The 21,964-nt window shown below is 44.8% G+C and overlaps 1 protein-coding gene across 7 annotated transcripts in view; it reads right to left on the bottom strand.

Moving 5' to 3' along the window:
• BCAS3 (BCAS3 microtubule associated cell migration factor) overlaps positions 1 to 21,964 on the bottom strand; it is an 846,545-nt gene that overhangs the window by 298,484 nt on the left and 526,097 nt on the right. The window contains exon 24 of one of the 7 annotated variants that reach the window (XM_058164103.1): positions 17,071 to 17,116. The exons of the other annotated variants lie outside the window; for them this stretch is intronic. Coding sequence (XP_058020086.1) covers positions 17,094 to 17,116 — 23 coding nt within the window. The 3' untranslated portion in view covers positions 17,071 to 17,093. Of the gene's footprint in view, positions 1 to 17,070; positions 17,117 to 21,964 lie in introns of those variants that run through there. 7 annotated transcript variants of the gene reach the window in all.

Genomic DNA, 21,964 nt, shown 5'->3' with positions numbered 1-21,964 from the left:
AACTACAGAATAGAATAGAACTACAGAATAGAATAGAATAGAAGAGAAGAGAAGAGAAGAGAAGAGAAGAGAAGAGAAGAGAAGACAACTACAGAATAGAATAGAAGAGAATAGAATAATGAAATGTGAATAGAATAGAATAGAATAGAATAGAATAGAATAGAATAGAATAATTGGAAGGGACTTGAAGGTCTTCTAGAATAGAATAAAATATAGAATAGAATATACAATAGAATAGAATAGAATAGAATAGAATTTTATTGGCCAAGTGTGATTGGACACACAAGGAATTTGTCTTGGTGCATATGCTCTCAGTGTACATAAAAGAAAAGATACGTTCATCAAGGTACAGCATTTACAACACAATTGATGATCAATATATCAATATAAATCATAAGGATTGCCAGCAACAAGTTATAGTCATACAGTCATAAGTGGAAAGAGATTGGTGATGGGAACTATGAAACGATTAATAGTAGTGCAGATTCAGTAAATAGTCTGACAGTGTTGAGGGAATTATTTGTTTAGCAGAGTGATGGCCTTCGGGAAAAAACTGTTCTTGTGTCTAGTTGTTCTGGTGTGCAGTGCTCTATAGAGTCGTTTTGAGGGTAGGAGTTGAAACAGTTTATGTCCAGGATGCGAGGGATCTGCAAATATTTTCACGGCCCTCTTCTTGATTCGTGCAGTATACAGGTCCTCAATGGAAGGCAAGTTGGTAGCAATTATTTTTTCTGCAGTTCTAATTATCCTCTGAAGTCTGTGTTTTTCTTGTTGGGTTGCAGAACCGAACCAGACAGTTATAGAGGTGCAAATGACAGACTCAATAATTCCTCTGTAGAATTGGATCAGCAGCTCCTTGGGCAGTTTGAGCTTACTGAGTTATAATATACAATAAAACAGAATAAAATAAAATATAGGATAGGATAGGATAGAATAGAATAGAATTAGAACAGATCATAGGTGCCTTGGATGCAATCCCCAAACAACTGGAGCACCACTTGACCAGTAACAATAGCAGTAACAGAGTTGGAAGGGACCTTGGAGGTCATCTAGTCCAGCCCCCTGCTCACGCAGGAGACCTGTACTAGGGATTCAAATCACCGAACTGCCAACCTTTCTGATCAACAAGCTCAGGGTCTTAGCCACTGAGCCACCTAGTCAGGCTTCGAGCCACCTAGTCAGGCAACACCACTGGCATTGACAAATCCACCTTCATTCCATTGCAAAAAGGCAGATTTACTCGGAACAGTTCCCATCCTGTGATAATAACACCACCAAACATCCACACCTGCCTATCCCAGGTCCTTGGGAAGGACTCAATAGATGGATAAAAATGCCAAATCCATCCAACCTGGACATCTGGCTGGCTGTGCGACGAACCAGAATAAGAATAGAATCTTAGGATGTAAAAAAGATGATTAGGGGACTGGAGGCTAGAACATATGAAGAACGGTTGCAGGAACTCCGTATGTCTAGTTTAATGAAAAGAAGGACCAGGGGAGACATGATAGCAGTCTTCCAATATCTCAGGGGTTGCCCAAAAAAAGAGGGAGTCAAGCTATTCTTCTAAGCATCTGAAGGCAGGATAAGAAGTAATGGGTGGAAACTAATCAAGGAGAGAAGCAACTTAGAACTAAGGAGAAATTTCCTGACAGTTAGAACAATTAATAAGTGGAACGACTTGCCTGCAGAAGTTGTGAATGCTCCAGCGCTGGAAATTTTTAAGAAAATGTTGGATAACCATCTGTCTGAGGTGGCGTAGGGTTTCCTGCCTGGGCAGGGGGTTGGACTAGAAGGCCTCCAAGGTCCCTTCCAACTCTGTTTTTGTTGTTGTTGTTGTTGTTGTTGTTATTGCTTGGGGGGGGGGGGGCAGAGGGTGTTGAAGGTCTTCTGATCCAACCCCCTGCTCTGGAAAAGAGACATGATTACACCATTCTGGACAAATGGCTGTCCAATCTTTTCTTAAAACCCTCCAGGGATGGAGCACCTACATTTTCTGGAGGCAAGCTGTTCCACTGGTTAATTGTTCTAACGGTCAGAAAAGTCCTCCCTTATTATTTCCAGGTTGGAGCGCCTTCTGATCAGCTTTGGCCCAAAGAGGAGATGACAAAATCAATACATTATTAAATTGCGCAACCCTAGAATCTGGAACAAAGAGGTTTGTCCTCAACCCACAATCTTCATCTTCCCAGTTGGTAGGATACGGCCATTTGTTGAGGGTACTTTGATTTGGGGTTTTGTACCAAGACTAGTTTTTGTACAAAAGGGACGCGGTATCAATCGAAAGGTTGGAAGTTCAGCAGTTCGAGTCCCTAGTGCCGCATAACGGGGTGAGCTGCCGTTCCTTGTCCCAGCTTCTGCCAACCTAGCAGTTCGAAAGCATGTAAAAAAAAATGCAAGTAGAAAAATAGGGACCACCTTTGGTGAGAAGGGAACAGCGTTCCGTGCGCCTTTGGCATTGAGTCATGCCAGCCACATGGCCATGGAGACGTCTTCGGACAGCGCTGGCTCTTTGGGTTTGAAACAGAGATGAGCACCGCCTCCTAGAGTCGGGAACGACTAGCACGTATGTGCGAGGGGAACCTTTACCTTTACTTACTAAAAGCATTTGAAATGTGGATTTACAGGCGGCTGTTATGTATAAGTTGGATTGACAAAATCAGAGATGAGGAGGTGATAAGCCGCCTGGGAAAGCCAAGGGAAATCATCAAAACCATCAAAAAAGCAAAAGTTAGAATATTTTGGACAGGTGATGTGACACCCGGAAAAATACGGCACACTTCACTTAATCCTCCAGGGAAAAATTGAAGGCAAAGGAGGTCCAGGCAGAAGAAGAAGATCACGGCTTCAAAATCTAGGGGACCAGTTTGGACAAAACTCAGCAGCATTTTTTCGTGCGGCTGTTGATAAAAATAGGATCGTCAACATGATCGCCAACGTCTGATGAAGGATATGGCACAAGAAGAAGAAGAAGAAGAAAAAGAAGAAGACGACGGAGTCTAAATTACTCTTCTTAAATCCATGGCTTTGTGAGTCAATGACGGGGAAGAAAGATCTTGCTAAAGAAGCTGCTTGCTTTTGAAGGAGCTTCTCCTATGGTCCTGGCTAGAACAAGAATTGGTTCTTGGGAGCGAAGTTTGGACCTTTCCCTTCTCAAATTTAGAGGCTCAGTTAAGCGACGTCTCTTCCCGCACGATCCCACCTTAATCCACAAGCTATCTTGTATGCTTTCCATACTTTCAGCCGGATGTCTGGCCTACTTTCAAAAGCTGGGAATTAAATTCTTACTCTTTGGCATAAGAAGAAATTGAATTTTCTTCTGTAGGAAGTTGCAACCACCCCTTTCCTAGGAAAATGAGATATTTTAGGAAACATTAAAAGGGCAGGAATGCCATCCTCTGCCAAGCTGGAGTTCTTTTAACGGGAGGAAGGTTTTCAGTGAAAACATTACGCTCTACGCCACGGTTGCTCAACCTTGGCCCCTTTAAGACAGGTGGACTTCAACTCCCAGAATTCCCCAGAAGAGAATGGGGTTGCAGAGTGGAGGAAGAGGAGGAGGAGGAGGAGGAGGAGGAGGAGGAGGAGGAGGGGGAGGAGGAGGAAGAAAACGAGTGTGGGGTCCTTTGTGCTCTCTGAGTTTGCTTGGTTGTCCGCTTGCAGAGGTTTCATTACCCAACTATGTGACATCATCAGAGCTAGAAGAGAATGAGGGTTGCAGAGTGGAGGAAGAGGAGGAGGAGGAGGAGGATGGGGGGGACAATGAGTGCGGGGTCCTTGGTGCTCTCTGAGCTTGGTTGTTTCCTTGCAGACGTTTCATGACCCAACTAGATAACAACATCAAGGCTACGAAGGGAGTGGGGTTCGCTCTCCATCTACCCCAATTAAGGAACTCACACAAACAATCTAACGGTAAAGACCCGCCGAGAACACTCACCCTAACAGAGCAAGCCGCTTGTCAATTTACAGAGACCGAACCCCACTCCCTTTTACCCTGATGACGTTACCGAGCTGGATCACGCAACGTCTGCGAGAAAACAACCCAGCTCGGAGAGCTCCGTGGACCCGGCCGCCGTTCAATCCCGAGCTACCAATATTCTCTCCTATTGGAAACCGCAAATCTGACCCTTAAAGTCAGCTCCCGGGGAATGTCCGGGGCGGGAGGGGGGACGGGGCGCCAAGGCATCAGAAACGGTCAAGTGGAAATGAAGTGGATTTTAACAAAGTGAAGTCCAAGTCAACCTGCCTGCAATAATTGGGGAGGGAGAAGGTTACGCGGATGACCGAGAGGTGTCAAAAAATCCCACCTCTCACCTAACTGCCAGGACGTGCCCTTCCACCTTTGCTCCCCGGGGCCAATCTGCCCTCTGCGGCTGCCTTGTAGAGGGTCAGGCCCTGGTTGTCCCCCCCCCCCTTTTCCTTCTCTCCAAAGGCTTTCTCCTTAAGGCCACGCCGCACCGTGCCACAAAAGCGACTGTATAATTCCTCGCCTCCTGCCCAACGCCCCCCCCCCCGCTGCCGCCCCAACCTCCTGCTGCGTCAGGCGACGGGGAGGTTAGGGGGGAATCAAGCTTACAGATTAAGGCTGGCCAAAGCTACAAAATCAGCACAGGTTGGGCGGGGTGGGGTGGGGGCGCGTTTATTAACTCTTGAAAGGACAGGGGTTGCCGTACCAGCCATCGCTCGAATGGAAAATAACCAACAGGGCAGACAAGAGGCATGGAGACAAGTGGGGTCTGCAATCTAAGGCCTGGCCAAGCAATGGCTTGGAGACCGTCTTCCCGGGATGGGACAGATCATACTCTATCAAATGGAAAATTAGAATAGAATAGAATAGAATAGAATAGAATAGAATAGAATAGAATTACAGAATAGAATAGAATAGAATTAGAAAATAGAATAGAATACAACTAAAGAATAGAATAGAATAGAATAGAATAGAATAGAATAGAATAGAATAGAACTAGAAAATAGAATAGAATACAACTAAAGAATAGAATAGAATAGAATAGAATAGAATAGAATAGAATAGAATAGAACTAGAAAATAGAATAGAATAGAACTACAGAATAGAATAGAACTACAGAATAGAACAGAAGAGAAGAGAAGAGAAGAGAAGAGAAGAGAAGAGAAGAGAAGAGAAGAGAAGAGAAGAGAAGACAACTACAGAATAGAATAGAAGAGAATAGAATAATGAAATGTGAATAGAATAGAATAGAATAGAATAGAATAGAATAGAATAGAATAATTGGAAGGGACCTTGAGGTCTTCTAGAATAGAATTAGAAAATAGAATAGAATAGAATAGAATAGAATAGAATAGAATAGAATAGAATAGAATTTTATTGGCCAAGTGTGATTGGACACACAAGGAATTTGTCTTGGTGCATATGCTCTCAGTGTACATAAAAGAAAAGATACGTTCATCAAGGTACAACATTTACAACACAATTGATGATCAATATATCAATATAAATCATAAGGATTGCCAGCAACAAGTTATAGTCATACAGTCATAAGTGGAAAGAGATTGGTGATGGGAACTATGAAACGATTAATAGTAGTGCAGATTCAGTAAATAGTCTGACAGTGTTGAGGGAATTATTTGTTTAGCAGAGTGATGGCCTTCGGGAAAAAACTGTTCTTGTGTCTAGTTGTTCTGGTGTGCAGTGCTCTATAGAGTCGTTTTGAGGGTAGGAGTTGAAACAGTTTATGTCCAGGATGCGAGGGATCTGCAAATATTTTCACGGCCCTCTTCTTGATTCGTGCAGTATACAGGTCCTCAATGGAAGGCAAGTTGGTAGCAATTATTTTTTCTGCAGTTCTAATTATCCTCTGAAGTCTGTGTTTTTCTTGTTGGGTTGCAGAACCGAACCAGACAGTTATAGAGGTGCAAATGACAGACTCAATAATTCCTCTGTAGAATTGGATCAGCAGCTCCTTGGGCAGTTTGAGCTTACTGAGTTATAATATACAATAAAACAGAATAAAATAAAATATAGGATAGGATAGGATAGAATAGAATAGAATTAGAACAGATCATAGGTGCCTTGGATGCAATCCCCAAACAACTGGAGCACCACTTGAACAGTAACAATAGCAGTAACAGAGTTGGAAGGGACCTTGGAGGTCATCTAGTCCAGCCCCCTGCTCACGCAGGAGACCTGTACTAGGGATTCAAATCACCGAACTGCCAACCTTTCTGATCAACAAGCTCAGGGTCTTAGCCACTGAGCCACCTAGTCAGGCTTCGAGCCACCTAGTCAGGCAACACCACTGGCATTGACAAATCCACCTTCATTCCATTGCAAAAAGGCAGATTTACTCGGAACAGCTCCCATCCTGTGATAATAACACCACCAAACATCCACACCTGCCTATCCCAGGTCCTTGGGAAGGACTCAATAGATGGATAAAAATGCCAAATCCATCCAACCTGGACATCTGGCTGGCTGTGCGATGAACCAGAATAAGAATAGAATCTTAGGATGTAAAAAAGATGATTAGGGGACTGGAGGCTAGAACATATGAAGAACGGTTGCAGGAACTCCGTATGTCTAGTTTAATGAAAAGAAGGACCAGGGGAGACATGATAGCAGTCTTCCAATATCTCAGGGGTTGCCCAAAAAAAGAGGGAGTCAAGCTATTCTTCTAAGCATCTGAAGGCAGGATAAGAAGTATGGGTGGAAACTAATCAAGGAGAGAAGCAACTTAGAACTAAGGAGAAATTTCCTGACAGTTAGAACAATTAATAAGTGGAACGACTTGCCTGCAGAAGTTGTAAATGCTCCATCACTGGAAGTTTTTAAGAAGATGTTGGATAACCATTTGTCTGAAGTGGTGTTGGGTTTCCTGCCTAAGCAGGGGGTTGGATTAGAAGACCTCTGAGGTCCCTTCCAACCCTTATTCTATTCTATTCAAATTGTAGTTCCGCAATCTGGAGGCCACAAAATTAAGGAAGACGTTCCTTACAACTTCAACTCCAAGGTGTCACCTGGCGAATGTGGTACCAATGTTCTCAAAATTCAACATTCAGCTCGATTAAGGCCCTAGACTAGAGGAAAAGGAGCAGAATGTTTATCAGGATGAATTTACTTAACAACTCAAGAATGCAGCCGCGCGGGTGATAGAGGGAGCAAGTTCAGGCTCCCATATAACACCACTCCTGCGTAGGCTGCACTGGCTTCCGGTGATCTTCTGGGTGCAATTCAAGGTATTGGTTACCACCTTTAAAGCGCTTCATGGCATGGGACCTGGTTATTTACGGGACCGCCTACTGCGACCAACGGCCTCCCAGCGACCAGTGAGCTCCCACAGGGTGGGCCTCCTTGGGGTACCGTCGACTAGACAATGTCGGCTGGCGACCCCCAGGGGGAGGGCCTTCTCTGTGGGGGCTCCAACCCTCTGGAACGAATTACCACCTGGTATTCGCCAACTCCCCGATCTCCGGACTTTCCGACGCGAGCTGAAAACATGGTTGTTTCATCGCGCAGGACTGGCCTGATAGTTTTAATTGGGAATTTTAAACGGGTTTTAAGGAGTAGCCTAAATTTAAATATTTTATTTTAAATTATTTTAATGTTTGTATATTGTTTTTTTATATGGCTGTAAACCGCCCTGAGTCCTTCGGGAGAAGGGCGGGCTAGAAATTTAAATAATAAATAAATAAATAAGTAAATAAAATAAAATAAGGAGGAACATTTTTAAAGGGGGAGCGGGGTCAGAAATGAAAGCAACTCAACCTAGGCTTATCAAACCTCCAACAGCTGTTCGGGACATCACATTTTCCTCTAATTCATTACAGCGGTTGGTTTTTTTTTTTGGTTTTTTTAAAAAGATGCTGTAATGAAAAACAAAACAAATTAAAAAGAAAAAGAAAAAAAACACGAAGGCTCCTTTTAAACCGAACGTGATTTGCAGAGGACAAATCCGTTTCCTAATTCTTGGTGTCCAACAATTGGCTAAAATGCAAGTTCCGTGCCGTGCATTTATATTTAAGAAAGTTTTGGGTTTTTTTGCAAGCGGGGGGGGGGGGGAGAGAAACGGTGAAGGTGATGTTCGCTATTACGGTTGATTCTTATCCTCCACAAAACCATTAATGATGTGATTTAAAACGCCCCGACTAATACAGGCATAATCTATCTCTTTTAATTTCAACAATGAGGCGTGTTTTGGTGTTTTTTTTTCCCTTTTCTCATTTCCAAGCAGGGGACCTAAGCTGCTCAACACATCTGTCAAGCTAAAGTTCTCTTAATTTTGGTCTTATTCCGCTCCCCCACCTGCCTGGAAAATGGGTTTTCTTGTCCTCCACTTATTTGATTAACCCAGCCCCGGCCTTAATGCTTGATCCTTGGCATGCGTTGGAACCCCAGTTGATTATTAATAATCTTGGAATTAACACTCGGAATACAGCGCTCCGGTTCTGGTCCCTGGGAAAAAAAAAAAAGACTGCAGAGAAGAGCAAGAGAGAGAGAGATGATGAGGGGCCTGGAGGCTAAATGATAGGATGAACTGTTGCAGGAACTGGGTGCGCCTGGTCTAAAGAGGAGAAAGGGTTAGGAGTGGCCTGATAGCAGTCTTCCAATATTTGAGGGGCTGCCCCAAGGAAGATGGGGGTCAACGTCAATCATAGGATGAACAGTTGAGGGAGCAAGGAATGTGTAGTCTATTGAAGAGAAGGATCAGGGAGTGACATGACAATAGTTTTCCTTCCTTCCTTCCTTCCCTTCCTTTTCTTCCTTCCTTCCTTCCTCCCTCCCTCTTTCTTTCTCTCTTCCTTCCTTCCTTCCCTTCCCTCCCCTCCCCTTCTACTTCTTTCCTTCCTTCCCTCCCTCCCTCCCTTTCCTTCCTTTCTCTCTCTCTCTTTCTTTCTTCCTTCTCTCCCTCCCTACTTTCTTTTTTCTCTTCCTTCCTTCCTCTTTCTTTCTTCCCCCCTCCCATTCTCCTTCCTTCCTTCCTTTTCTTCCTTCCTTCTTTCTTTCTCTTTCTTTCTTCCTTCCTTCCATCCCTCCCCTTTGACTTCCTTCCCTCCCTCCCTCCCTTTCCTTCCTTTCTCTCTCTCTTTCTTTCTTCTCTCCCTCCCCCTCCTCCCTCCTTTCCTTCCTTCCTTTTTCTCTTCCTTCCTTCCTTCCTCTTTCTTCCCTCCCTGCCTCCCATTCTCCTTCCTTCTTTCCTTCCTTCCTTCCGTCCCACCCATTCTCCTTCCTCCATCCTTCCCTCCTGCCTTCCTTCCTTGGAGATGCCCAAATTCCACCCAAATTTGCTTGACAGTGAGATGGGCAGCACATAAATTTAGTGAACAAACACTGGTAGCCCTTGACTTTACAGCCATTCATTCAATGACAACGGTCCTGAAAAAAAAGTGACTTATGAGCGTTTTTCTCACTTGCAGCCACATTCCCACGATCAAAATTCAGACGCTTGGAAACGGGTTCACACTGATGACGATTGCAGTGTCCCAAGATTATGCCACTCCTTTCTGTGACTTTCTGAGAAGCAAAGTTCAATGGACGAGCAACTTCAGAATAACAGCGGCAAAAAGTCTTGCTTAGCCGCAAAAAAAAAACGTCGGGCTCAACCGGGGTCGTAAGTCGAGGCCTACCCCCGTATGTGAAAACGAACTGCGCGGATGAAAAAAAGCTGGCAACCTTTGATGATTTTTGTCCAGTCGGGTCTGCTTCCGTCCTTCTCCAATCTCGCTTAAATGGGTTTTGATTGAATTTTTCGTCCAACGTGTTCTTTCCCGACAGTGAAAGCTTCCGTGAGAGAGACCTGCCTCGAAAAGTTGCCAGCTTGACATTATTTGGGAAACGTGGCGTTTCTGCAGAACAAAAAGTACACCTTGGCCTTCTTTCAGGCCACTACAATCCCCGCGCCCAGCCCATCCGACCGGATCGACAGGGATGGATCGATAAGAGAAAGTGAAGTCGTGCTGATCTGTTGCAATGAAGAGATGGCAATTCAGAAAAAGCAATTAGCTGTCAAATTGACAGCCCTGATAGGGCTATTAGGGTAGGTCAGGGGTCTGCAAACTTGGCTCTTTTAAGACTTGTGGACTTCAACTCCCAGAGTTCCTCAGCCAGCTTTGCTGGGAATTGAAGTCCACAAGTCTTAAAAGAGCCAAGTTTGCAGACCCCTGGGGTAGGTGGATTACCCTTTTCGAATCCGCATATAGACAAGAGGTCGAATGACTAGCCTTGTGGTGCAACCAAAACAATCTGGAACTGAACACACTCAAAACCGTAGAAATGGTGGTAGACTTTAGGAGAAACCCTTCCATACTTCCACCTCTCACAATACTAGACAACACAGTATCAACAGTAGAAATCTTCAAATTTCTAGGTTCTATCATATCGCAAGATCTAAAATGGACAGCTAACATCAAAAACATCATTAAAAAAGGACAACAAAGAATGTTCTTTCTGCGCCAACTCAGTAAGCTCAAACTGCCCAAGGAGCTGCTGATTCAGTTCTACAGAGGAATTATTGAGTCTGTCATTTGCACCTCTATAACTGTCTGGTTCGGTTCTGCAACCCAACAAGAAAGACACAGACTTCAGAGGATAATTAGAACTGCAGAAAAAATAATTGCTACCAACCTGCCTTCCATTGAGGACCTGTATACTGCACGAATCAGGAAGAGGGCCGTGAAAATATTTGCAAATCCCTCGCATCCTGGACATAAACTGTTTCAACTCCTACCCTCAAAACGACGCTATAGAGCACTGCACACCAGAACAACTAGACACAAGAACAGTTTTTTCCCGAAGGCCATCACTCTGCTAAACAAATAATTCCATCAACACTGTCAGACTATTTACTGAATCTGCACTACTATTAATCGTTTCATAGTTCCCATCACCAACCTCTTTCCACTTATGACTGAATGACTATAACTTGTTGCTGGCAATCCTTATGATTTATATTGATATATTGACCATCAATTGTGTTGTAAATGTTGTACCTTGATGAACGTATCTTTTCTTTTATGTACACTGAGAGCATATGCACCAAGACAAATTCCTTGTGTGTCCAATCACACTTGGCCAATAAATTCTATTCTATTCTATTCTATTCGGAATAACAAGAGTTGAAAGGGGCCTTGGAGGTCATTTAGTCCAACTCCCGGCTCAAGCAGGAGACCTTATACTTTGTCCAGTCTCTTCTTAAAAACCTCCAGTGATGGAGCACCCACAACTTCTGGTGGCAAGCTGTTCCATTGGTTACTTGTTCTAATTGTCAGGAAGTTTCTCCTTAATTCCGGGTTGCTTCTCTCTTTGATTCGTTTCCATCCCTTGCTTCCTCTCCTGCTTTCAGGTTTTTATGGAAATTCTCCGTCATCCAGATCATGGTTGTCCCAAAGGTGCTTTTTCAAGAGGCAACTGGACTTCGTGGTTTTTCTTTGAAGACATCTCTCTACTCACCCAAGTAGCTTCTTCAGCTCTGCTTTCAAGTCCTTTGGAGAATAGCTTCTTCTTTCTGGCAGCCCCTTAAATATTGGAAACCCGCTTTCATGTCACCCCTAGTCCTTCTTCTCATTAAACTAGACATATTCAATTCCTGCAACCGTTCTTCCATATGTTTTAGCCTCCAGTCCCCTAATCCTCTTTGTTGCTCTTCTCGGCACTCTTTCTAAAGTCCCAACATCTTTTTTTACATTGTGGTGACTAAAATTAGACGCGATATTCCACTTTTGGTCTTGAGGAAGGGAAGTTGGATCAAAGAAAAGTCTTAAGAGAGAGGAGGAAAGTATAGAAAAAAAAATCTGGTCTGATTATTTTTGATATGAAATGGCATCTCCAAAAGACCAACTTGGTTGTATCACCGATAGCAAATTCATAGCGTCTACTATCATTCTTGGGTCACAACTTTCAGACCAAACAGTTTATATATCAGATAATTGCGCACAAAAATGATAAAACATGAAAACCTCGCAAAGAAGAATGCATTCTGACAATGAGAACGATCAACCCATGGAACAGAAGTTGCCTTCGGAAATTGTGGGAGCTTCATCACTGGAAGCTTTCAAAGAAGAGACTGGACTGCCATCGGTCAGAAAGGGTGTAGGGTCTCCTGTCTGGCCGGGATGGGGGTTGGACTAGATGACCTACAAGGTCCCTTCCAACTCTGTTAATCTGTATCTGTATCTACCTTCTGAGAAGCAAAGTCAATGGGGAAGCCAGATTCATTGAACAACCGTGCTACAAAATGAGTAAGCGCAGTGATTCGGTTAACAACTCCTCTCGCTTATCCACGGATAGCTCGGTTGCGGCCATAAGATGAGGACTGCCTGTTATTTCCCTTCTCCCCATCCCCAAATGATTAACACCCCCCCCCAGCCCACCCCTGTCAGCGAAACATCTTAAGCGCCAGGCAAAGCCCGAGCTGGAGCCTTATTTATAATGAAGCCCCCGGTCCCCGAAGATTTTAATGAACCGGAGCTGACCTTGATCACTCATTTGGAGACCCACATGTGATGCGTAGGGTGCCCCTCCCCTCCTGTCTTCTCAGCCAGCCCACCTTTGCTCTTGGGTTTATCAATTTCCTTTCTTGATCTTTCAAGCAAGTCACGGCCCCTAATCTGCCCAGATCTCTAAGCTGCCACCTTAATTAAATTACCAAACGAAGAGAGACGGTGGAATGCAAGGGGGCTGGCTTGGAATACCCCGGGAACATAATGGATGGATTAATATGTATCTAGGTATCATCGGCCTGGCCTTCTCTGCTACTCCCTCCTAGGTCCTTTCTTCAGATGGGGGGCAGAGGAATAAATCTTCGCAGCCCTGCAGGAAAAACTCCCACAAGTTGAGCCCAGACCTTGATTGATTATTGCAATGCATTTTTTTTTTGCCCTTGATAATTACTCAGAAAAATATTGTTTGCAATTGGGTAATCTTCTTTTTTTATCGTAATTTCTCTCTTGCTCGCCTCATATATAAAGGACCTATTTTTTAAAAAAAAAAAAACAGTTGCAGCTCAGAACTGAAACGTGGGGGGGGGTGCTTGGTGCTCTCTGAGCTTGGTGGTTTTCTTGCAGATGTTTCAGGACCCAACTAGGTAACATCATCGGTGCTATCATCATTTGTGTTGTAAATGTTGTACCTTGATGAACGTATCTTTTATGTACACTGAGAGCATCTGCACCAAGACAAATTCCTTGTGTGTCCAATCACACTTGGCCAATAAAAAAATTCTATTCTATTCTGTTCTATTCTATAACGTATAATGAATGCATTTATGATGTTACCTAGTTGGGTCATGAAACGTCTTGCAAGAAAACAACCAAGCTCAGAAAACACCAAGGATTCCTAATATCAAAGGATTTTGAAGAGTTCTGACATTCCTGTTGGTCATAGGATCACAGAAAAACTGGAGGGGTTTTCGAGGTCTTCTAGTCCAGGGGTCTCCAAGCATCGCAACTTTACAACTTGTGGACTTCAGCATGTGCTGGCTGAGGAATTCCGGGAGTTGAAGTCCACAAGTCATAAAGTTGCCAAGTTTGGAGGCTCCTGTTTTAGTCCAATTCACTTACCAAATGTCTCGCTTAACAACAGAAAATGTGGGGCTCGGCTGTGGTCGTACGTCGAGGACCTTCTGTATGTCTGAACCCCGTAACAATCCCTAGGTAAATCTCTGGGCCAGATTCCAACCCCCAGGGCTCCAAGTTTAAATTCTGGCTTTGCCAACCGAGCACTTCTCTTTTTTATGCAGCGAAAGCTCGTGTGGTCCAGGAAAAACCCACTCAGATAATGTTTTAACACGTCTCCATCGATTGCATCCATCACAAATTCATGAGATCAGGAAGAGAGCGGGGGGGGGGGGAAGAGTTGGCAGGAGGCCCAAACTCTTCTGCATTGCTTAAAGACAACGATTTGGTCTTTAAAGATCTAATTGGAACCTCTGATCTCATTTTATTAAAGCTGGGTATTCTTGGGCAAGTCTGCAAAAAAAAAAAAAAAAAAAAAAGGTTGAAAACGGGTACATTCTCCTGGATTTAGGACTCTGGTCATAAGGCAAGGCCTACCTGGACTTTCTATAAAAAGATAATCCCTGAAATTGTCTTGCTTTTTACCTGAATCCACGGCCATCCATCCCCAATCTTAGGAAAGGCAGGGATGTGCCAACAATTTAGAACAGAACAGAACAGAACAGAATAGGAGTAACAGAGTTGGAAGGGACCTTGGAGGTCTTCTAGTCCAACCCCCTACTTAGGCAGGAAACCCTACACCACTTCAGACAAATGGTTATCCAACATCTTCTTAAAAACTCCCAGTGTTGGAGCATTTACAACTTCTGGAGGCAAGTTGTTCCACTGATTAATTGTTCTAACTATCAGGAAATTTCTCCTTAGTTCTAAGTTGCTTCTTTCCTTGATCAGTTTCCACCCATTGCTTCTTCTCCTGCCCTCGGGTGCTTTGGAGAATAGCTTGACTCTCTCGTCTTTGTGGCAACCCCTGAGATATTGGAACAATGCTATCATGTCTCCCTTGGTCCTTCTTTTCTTAATGAAGACTAGACATTCCCAATTCCTACAAACGTCCTTCGTATATTTAGCCTCCAGTCCCCTGATCCTCTTGGTTGCTCTTCTCTGCGCTCTTTCTAGAGTCTCCACATCTTTTTTACATTTTATCCTGCTGTCGCTTTATCGAATTCCGTATTAATGATGCTTAAATGAAGAAATATGGGCATCGGGTTACTTTTGCAGATCAAAATATGTGAACTGGTCCAGGCTAGCAGCTAGTCTTCTCAATTTACCAGTAATTCGCTCAGCTGCCTAAGCACATCAGAAGTGGCGAAAAAGGGCACAGAAAACCAGAGACCCTGCCTTTCCATTGTCCCATCGGCTAAATATCACGATTCGGGGAAAGGAAAAGAAAATGTAATCGGTGGAAAAGCTTTGAGTCATAAAACTTGGATCAAGGAGTGGAGACATCTTTAAAGCTCCATCTCTCCATCTCTCATTGGCCCCAATTTTTCCTTAAAATTTTAATAGCCTGAAGATGAAAACGTCTAACTGGACGTTTTCCAAACGTGTTAAAACCCATTTAAAGTCCTAAAATGACTCAAGGATAGGTAGTCCTCGACGTACGACCGCGACCGAGCTAAGCAAGGCAGCTGTTCAGGTAGCGCTGCCCCGTTTTGCGACCTTTCTCGCCACCGTGGTTTAGGGAATGGCGGCAGAACGTTAAGTCTGTCCCATAGTTGTTAAGTTGAATCGGGCTTCCCGGTTGACTTTGCTTGTCAGAAGGTCACAAATGGGGTTTCCTATGACCCTGGGATGCTGTTGCCGTCAGAAATACGAGTCGCTGTTGCCAAATGTTTGAATTTTAATCACGTGACCGTGAGGTTGCAAGTGTGAAAAAGGTCCATAAGTCACTTTTTTTCAGTTCCGGTGTAACTCTGAAGTTTTGGAGATTTCGGTGTTCGGTGCTGTCAGAAGCACTGAATTCTGCCTTACAGGTAGTCCTCACCTTACGACCACAACTGAGCCCAACATTTCTGTCGCTAGGTGAGAAATTGGTGAAGGGGCTTTTGCCCCGTTTTACGACGTTTCTGGCCACGTTTGCTAAGCGAATCGCTGCAATTCTTAAATTAGTAGCCTGGGTTGTTAAGTGAATCTGGCTCCCCCCGTCCATTTTGCTTGCCGGAAGGTCGCAAAAGGGGAATCACGTGACCCCGGGGGACCCCTGCGACCGTCATAAATGTGAGTCAGTTGTCAAGCATCCGAATGTAAACCACGTGACTCTGGGGATGCGGCAACGGTCATAAGAAGCAGTGAAATCCACTTAGCTTTGCTACCGGTTTGGGAACGGGAATGCGCGCACCTCTTCTGCGCAGGCACAGAGAGTTAAAAGTGGGACATAATGACATCCCGGTTTGGGCGAACCGGATCGATCCGGCTGGATGTCATCTAACGGTCCTAAAAATGGCCGTGAAAATATTTACAGATCCCTCACATCCTGGACATAAACTGTTTCAACTCCTACCATCAAAACGACGCTATAGAGCACTGCACACCAGAACAACTAGACACAAGACACAGTTTCTTCCCAAACGCCATCACTCTGCTAAACAAATAATTCCCTCAACATTGTCAAATTATTTACTAAGTCTGCACTACTATTAATCTTCTCATAGTTCCCATCCCCAATCTCCTTCCACTTATGACTGTATGACTGTAACTTTGTTGCTGGCAATCCTTATGATTTATATTGATATTGATTGTTTCCTGATTGCTTATTTGTACTCTATGACTATCATTAAGTGTTGTATCATTAAGTGTTAAATTTGTACCCTATGACCATCATTAAGTGTTGTACCTTGATGAAGGTATCTTTTCTTTTATGTACACTGAGAGCGCATGCACCAAGACAAATTCCTTGTGTGTCCAATCACACTTGGCCAATAAAAATTCTATTCTATTCTATTCTATTCTATTCTATTCTATTCTATTCTATTCTATTCTATTCTATTCTATTCTATTCTAAATTTCTATTCTATTCCGCTTTCCTTTCCTTTCCTTTCCTTTCCTTTCCTTTCCTTTCCTTTCCTCTGTTCTGTTCTGTTCTATTCATTGCTATCCTATCCTATCCTATCCTATCCTATCCTAGCGTAGCCTAGCCTAGCCTAGCCTCTATTCTATTCTATTCTATTCTATTCTATTCTATTCTATTCTATTCTATTCTATTCTATTCTATTCTATTCTAAGTCACTTTTTTCAGTGCCATTGTAACTTCGAACGGTCGCTAAATGAACGGTTTTAAGTTGAGGACTACCTGTACTGAGGTTTTCATTGGCAGCCGCTCTTGTTCTCCGTCCCATTTTCTGGGAAGGGCGAAGTACGAGGAGAGGGGCTGGTTGAAGGGACTTAGATATCTCACGAGTGGGCTAGTTGAAGTGAGTTTAATACCGTGCATGAATGGGTCAACTTTGGGTTAAATTTACCCCTCTGGGAGTTAGTCAGTTGACTCACAACAGGCTAACCTCCCCCTGACCTAATTAAGCATGTTGTGGGAAGCAGACAATGAAAGCATCTGTGCATTTATAATTACCTGACGACATGGCTTGGCATCTCCAGAGGTTTCACGTGCCTCAGATCTAAACCCAAAAGCCATGGGGACCTTTCAAGAAAAGAGCAGAGCATGGGCCACACATCACTCGCTGGCTAAAGTAAGTTTGTTGGCGAGGATGATGAGGGATGATGACAGGATATAGAATGCAGATCTATAAGTGGAGCAACTTGCCTGCAGAAGTTGTGAATGCTCCGACACTGGAAATTTTTAAGAAAATGTTGGATAGCCATTTGTCTGAAATGGTGTAGGGTTTCCTGCCTGGACATCTGGCTGGCTGTGCGATGAACCAGAATAAGAACAGAATCTTAGGATGTAAAAAAGATGATTAGGGGACTGGAGGCTAGAACTCTTTTTAGAGTCTTCATGCTGAGACTCTAGAGTCTAGAAAGAGTGCAGAGAAGAGCAACAAAGATGATTAAGGGACTGGAGGCTAAAACATATGAAGAACGGTTGCAGGAACTTGGTATGTCTAGTTTAATGAAAAGAAGGACTAGGGGAGACATGATAGCAGTATTCCAATATCTCAGGGGCTGCCCCAAATAAGAGGGAGTCAAACTATTCTCCAAAGCACCTGAAGGCAGGACAAGAAGCAACGGGTGGAAACTAATCAAGGAGAGAAGCAACTTAGAACTAAGGAGAAATTTCCTGACAGTTAGAACAATCAATAAGTGGAACGACTTGCCTGCAGAAGTTGTGAATGCTCCAACACTGGAAATTTTTAAGAAAATGTTGGATAACCATTTGTGTGAAATGGTGTAGGGTTTCCTGCCTGGGCAGGGGGTTGGACTAGAAGACCTCCAAGGTCCCTTCCAACTCTGTTATTATGTTATGTTATGTTAGGTCGTCCTCGGTTTACAATAGTTTGTTTAGTGACTTAAAAAAATGTGACCTGTGACCAGGGGTGAAACGTAAAATTTGTTACTACCGGTTCTGTGGGCATGGCTTGGTGGTGGGGGTAATGCAACTGGGTGGGCGTGGCCAACTTAAAAAAAAAATTTAAAAGCATTTTTTTTTACAACCTCTTCGGCGGTGAAGAGGTTGTAAAAAAATGCTTTTAAAAGGTTCTGGCGATCAGGCAACTCAGCTGGGATCGCCCGAAGGAAGAAAAACTTTTAAAGGGTTCTGATGATCCCAGCTGAGTTGCCGGATCGCCATAACCTTTTAAAAACATTTTTTCTACAACCTCTTCAGTCAAAGAGGTTGTAAAAAATGCCTTTAAAGGCCTCTGAGGATCAGGCAACTCAGCTGGGATCGCCAGAGGAGCCTTTTAAAAGCTTTTTTTTTTTACCTCTTTGGCTGAAGAGGTTGTAGAAAAAATGCTTTTAAAAGCCTCTGACGATCCCAGCTGAGCCACGCGATCATCAGAGGTGGTTTTTTTTTTTAACTTTTAAAAGCATTTTTTCAGTTGAAGAAAAAATGCTTTTAAAAGTGAAAACAAAAACCACCTCTGATGATCACGCGGCTCAGCTGGGGTGAGTGGGCGGGCATGGATTTTTGATAGCGGGTGATCTGGTCCGAACCGGGAGCATTTCACTCCTGCCTGGGCCCATTTTTCACACACTTACGACCGTCGCAGCATCCCCCACAATCCATGCGATTGAAATTTTGGACGGCTGGCCACTGGGTTCATATCGATGACGGGTGCGGTGACCCAGGGTCACGTGATCGATCCCCTTTGGCGACTTTCTGACAAGCAAAGTCCACGGGGAAGCTGGAGTCGCTTATCAACCGGGTTACTGACGGCAGGGAATCCCTTCACAACAGTGGGAAAGAGAGGTTGTAAAAATGGGGCCAAACTCATTTAAACGATTGTCTTGCTTTAGCAAATGGAAAATTTTGCGCTCAATTGTGGTCGTAGATCGAGGATTACCTACCTAGGAATAAGGGAGAGGCAGTTTTGGCCCAACTCTCTTGGAGAAAGAACAGGACGTGAGAAGCAGATTACAGATGAACAGAGTTGGAAGGGACCTTGTAGGTCATCTAGTCCAACCCCGCCGCCCAAGCAGGAGGCCCTAATGTACCACTGGAATCCACTCCCGTGTCTTTCTTCGCATGTTTTTCTCCCTTTCAGAGTGAATCTTTTGGGGCTCTGCAGCGCTGGCTTCCTCATCCTAAACTTGGATTTAAATCCTCCGCCTCTTCACAAGGTCCCTTTTACCACGGCTCTGCAGGGGATCCCCCTGCAAGGTTTTATCTCCTGGTGTCCATAAGATTTATGATGATGATGATGATAATTTAAATTCATCTCTTCATTCTGGGGAACTCCCAAGAAAGATCTTCTGGAGTTTCCACCCCACTCTTCATTTCAAGGCAAGGCCCGTCTTTCTCTCTTCCAGGCTGAAGGCACCAATGAAATAATTTAGTCAAGGGGGAGGAGGAGGAGGAAAGGAGGAGAAAGATGAGGAGGAGGGAGAGGGGGACGGGAAGAAGAAGGATGAGGAGGGTTTGGGGAGTTGGGGGGAAGAAGGGGAGGAAGAAGGAGGAGGAGGAGGAGGAAGAAAACGAAGGAGGGGAGGAGGAGGAGGAGAAGGAGGAAGAAGAAGGAAGAGGAGGAAGAGGAGGAGGGGTGGGGAGTGGGAGGGAAGAAGGGGGAGGAAGGGGAGGAAAGGAGGAAGAAGATGAGGAGGAGGAGAGGAGAAGGGGAGGAAGGAGGAGGAGGAGGAGGAGGAAGGAGGAAGAAGATGAGGAGGAGGAGAAGGGGGAGAGGAGGACGGGAGGAAGAAGAAGGAGGAGGAGGGGTGGGGAGTGGGAGTGAGGGGAAGAAGGGGAGGAGGAGGAGGAGGAAGAGAAGTGGAGGAGGAGGGAGGAGGAGGAAGAAGAGGAGGGGTGGGGAGTGAGGGGGAAGAAGGGGAGGAGGAGGAGGAGGAGGAGGAAGAAGAAAATGAAGGAGGAGGAGGGGAGGAAGAGGAGGACGGGAGGAAGAAGGAGGAGGAAGAGGAGGAGGGGGTGGGGAGTGGGAGGGAAGAAGGGGAGGAAGGGAGGAAGAAGGAGGAGGAGGAGGAGGAAGGGGAGGAGGAAAAAAAGGAGGAGGAGGAAGAGGAGGAGGAGAAGGGGAGGGAGAGGAGGGGGAGGAAGAAGGAGGAGGAGGAGGAAGAGGAAAAGGAGGGGGTGGGAAGTGAGGGGGAGTAAGGGAAAGGAGGAGGAGGGAGACTTAATGTGAATAAATGGCATTTTCTCCAGCTTTCATGTGGAGTTGCATCAAAGGCCAACGATAAATCAAGTGTGGTTTACCACCAGGACATGTGGGGCCTGACGTGGTGTGAACTCAGTCATAAGCCAGCTAGTTAATAATTGAATAAAATGCATTTTCAAACTGCAGACTTTGGGATTTTCCCCGCCCGTCCCGCCTCGTAGGTTTTATGGGAGGAATATGCAAGACCGTGGAAGAACAGTCAAACTTAAGAATACAGAAGAACAGAGTTGGAAGGGACCTTGGAGGTCTTCTAGTCCAACCCCCTGCTTAGGCAGGAAACCCTACACCCACTTCAGACAAATGGTTGTCCAATCTCTTCTTAAAATCTTCCAGTGTTGGAGCATTCACAACTACTGGAGGCAAGTTGTTCCACTGGTTAATTTTTCCCACTGTCAGGAAATTTCTCCTTAGTTCTAAGTTGCTTCTCTCCTTGATGAGTTTCCACCCGTTGCTTCTTGTCCTGCCTTCAGGTGCTTTGGAGAACAGCTTGACTCCCTCTTCTTTGGGGCAACCCCTGAGATATCGGAAGACTGCTATCCTGTCCTTCTTTTCGTGAAACGAGACGTGCCCAGTTCCTGCAGCCGTATTTTAATCCCACCTCTCATTGTCATTTTCATTCTCCTTTCAAAAGCAATCGATGGGGTTCGCTGGAACATCGGAACGCTGGGATTGACTTCTTCAATCCGCGAACAGCTGACGGTGTGGAATCGGTGACCCCCCCCCCAAAGGCCTGGGAAACGAACGGCTACCCGTTTTGGACAGCTATCAAAGGGGATTAGACAAATCCACGGAGCAAAGGGCTACCAATGGCTGCCGGGGAGAAGGGCCATATATCAACCTCGGCAAGGCAGGAGACCACTCAAGAAACCAGGTGCCAGGGAACATGAGTGGGCCCTCCCATCGCCTTCCTTGTCAGTTTCCCAGGGGCATCGCGTGGTCAGCTGCCATGGGAAAACGGCCAAGTGGAACTGGATAGGCCTCCCCCTTGATGCAGCATGGCCGATGTTTTTATCTTGCAGTTGAAATCATTTTTGCAGGAGAGATGACACCAAGGCGAGGGGCGGGGGTCCTTGGTGGCTCTCGGAGCTGGGTTGTTTTCTTTGCAGACGTTTCATGACCCAACTTGGCTCAAACCGACTGAATCCCACTAGTGCAGGGGTCTTCAACCTTGGTCCTTTTAAGACAAAGCTGGCTGAGGAACTCTGGGAGTTGAAGTCCACAAGTCTTAAAGGGACCAAGGTTGGAGACCTCTGCATCAGTGGCTACAGTAAGCAACAGCTGAATTAAGAAACTACTGAGAAGTTTCTTAGAAAGCTTGGATTGACTTCTTCAATCGGTGAATAGCTGAGGGGCGGAATTGGTGACCCGAAGACCTGGGGAATTGAACGGCTACCAATTTTGGACAGCTATAAAAAACATAATAGATTGGGGCAGCCCCTGAGATTAACAGATTAATAGAGTTGGAGGGGACCTTGTAGGTCATCTAGTCCAGCCCCCCACCCCGCCGCCTAACCAGGAGACCCTACACCATTTCTGACAGATGACTGTCCAGTCTCTTCTTGAAAGCTTCCACTGATGAAGCTCCCACAACTTCCGAAGTCAACTTCTGTTCCATGGGTTGATTGTTTTCACTGTCAGAAAATTTCTCCTTATTTCCAGGTTGAATCTCTCCTTGATCAGTTTCCATCCATTATTCCTTGTCT

This window comes from Ahaetulla prasina, chromosome 1 (genome assembly GCF_028640845.1).
Source record: "Ahaetulla prasina isolate Xishuangbanna chromosome 1, ASM2864084v1, whole genome shotgun sequence".
NCBI lineage: Eukaryota > Metazoa > Chordata > Lepidosauria > Squamata > Colubridae > Ahaetulla > Ahaetulla prasina.
The sequence above is the reverse complement of the archived record's forward strand: the minus strand, read 5'-3'. Positions and strand labels throughout refer to the sequence as shown.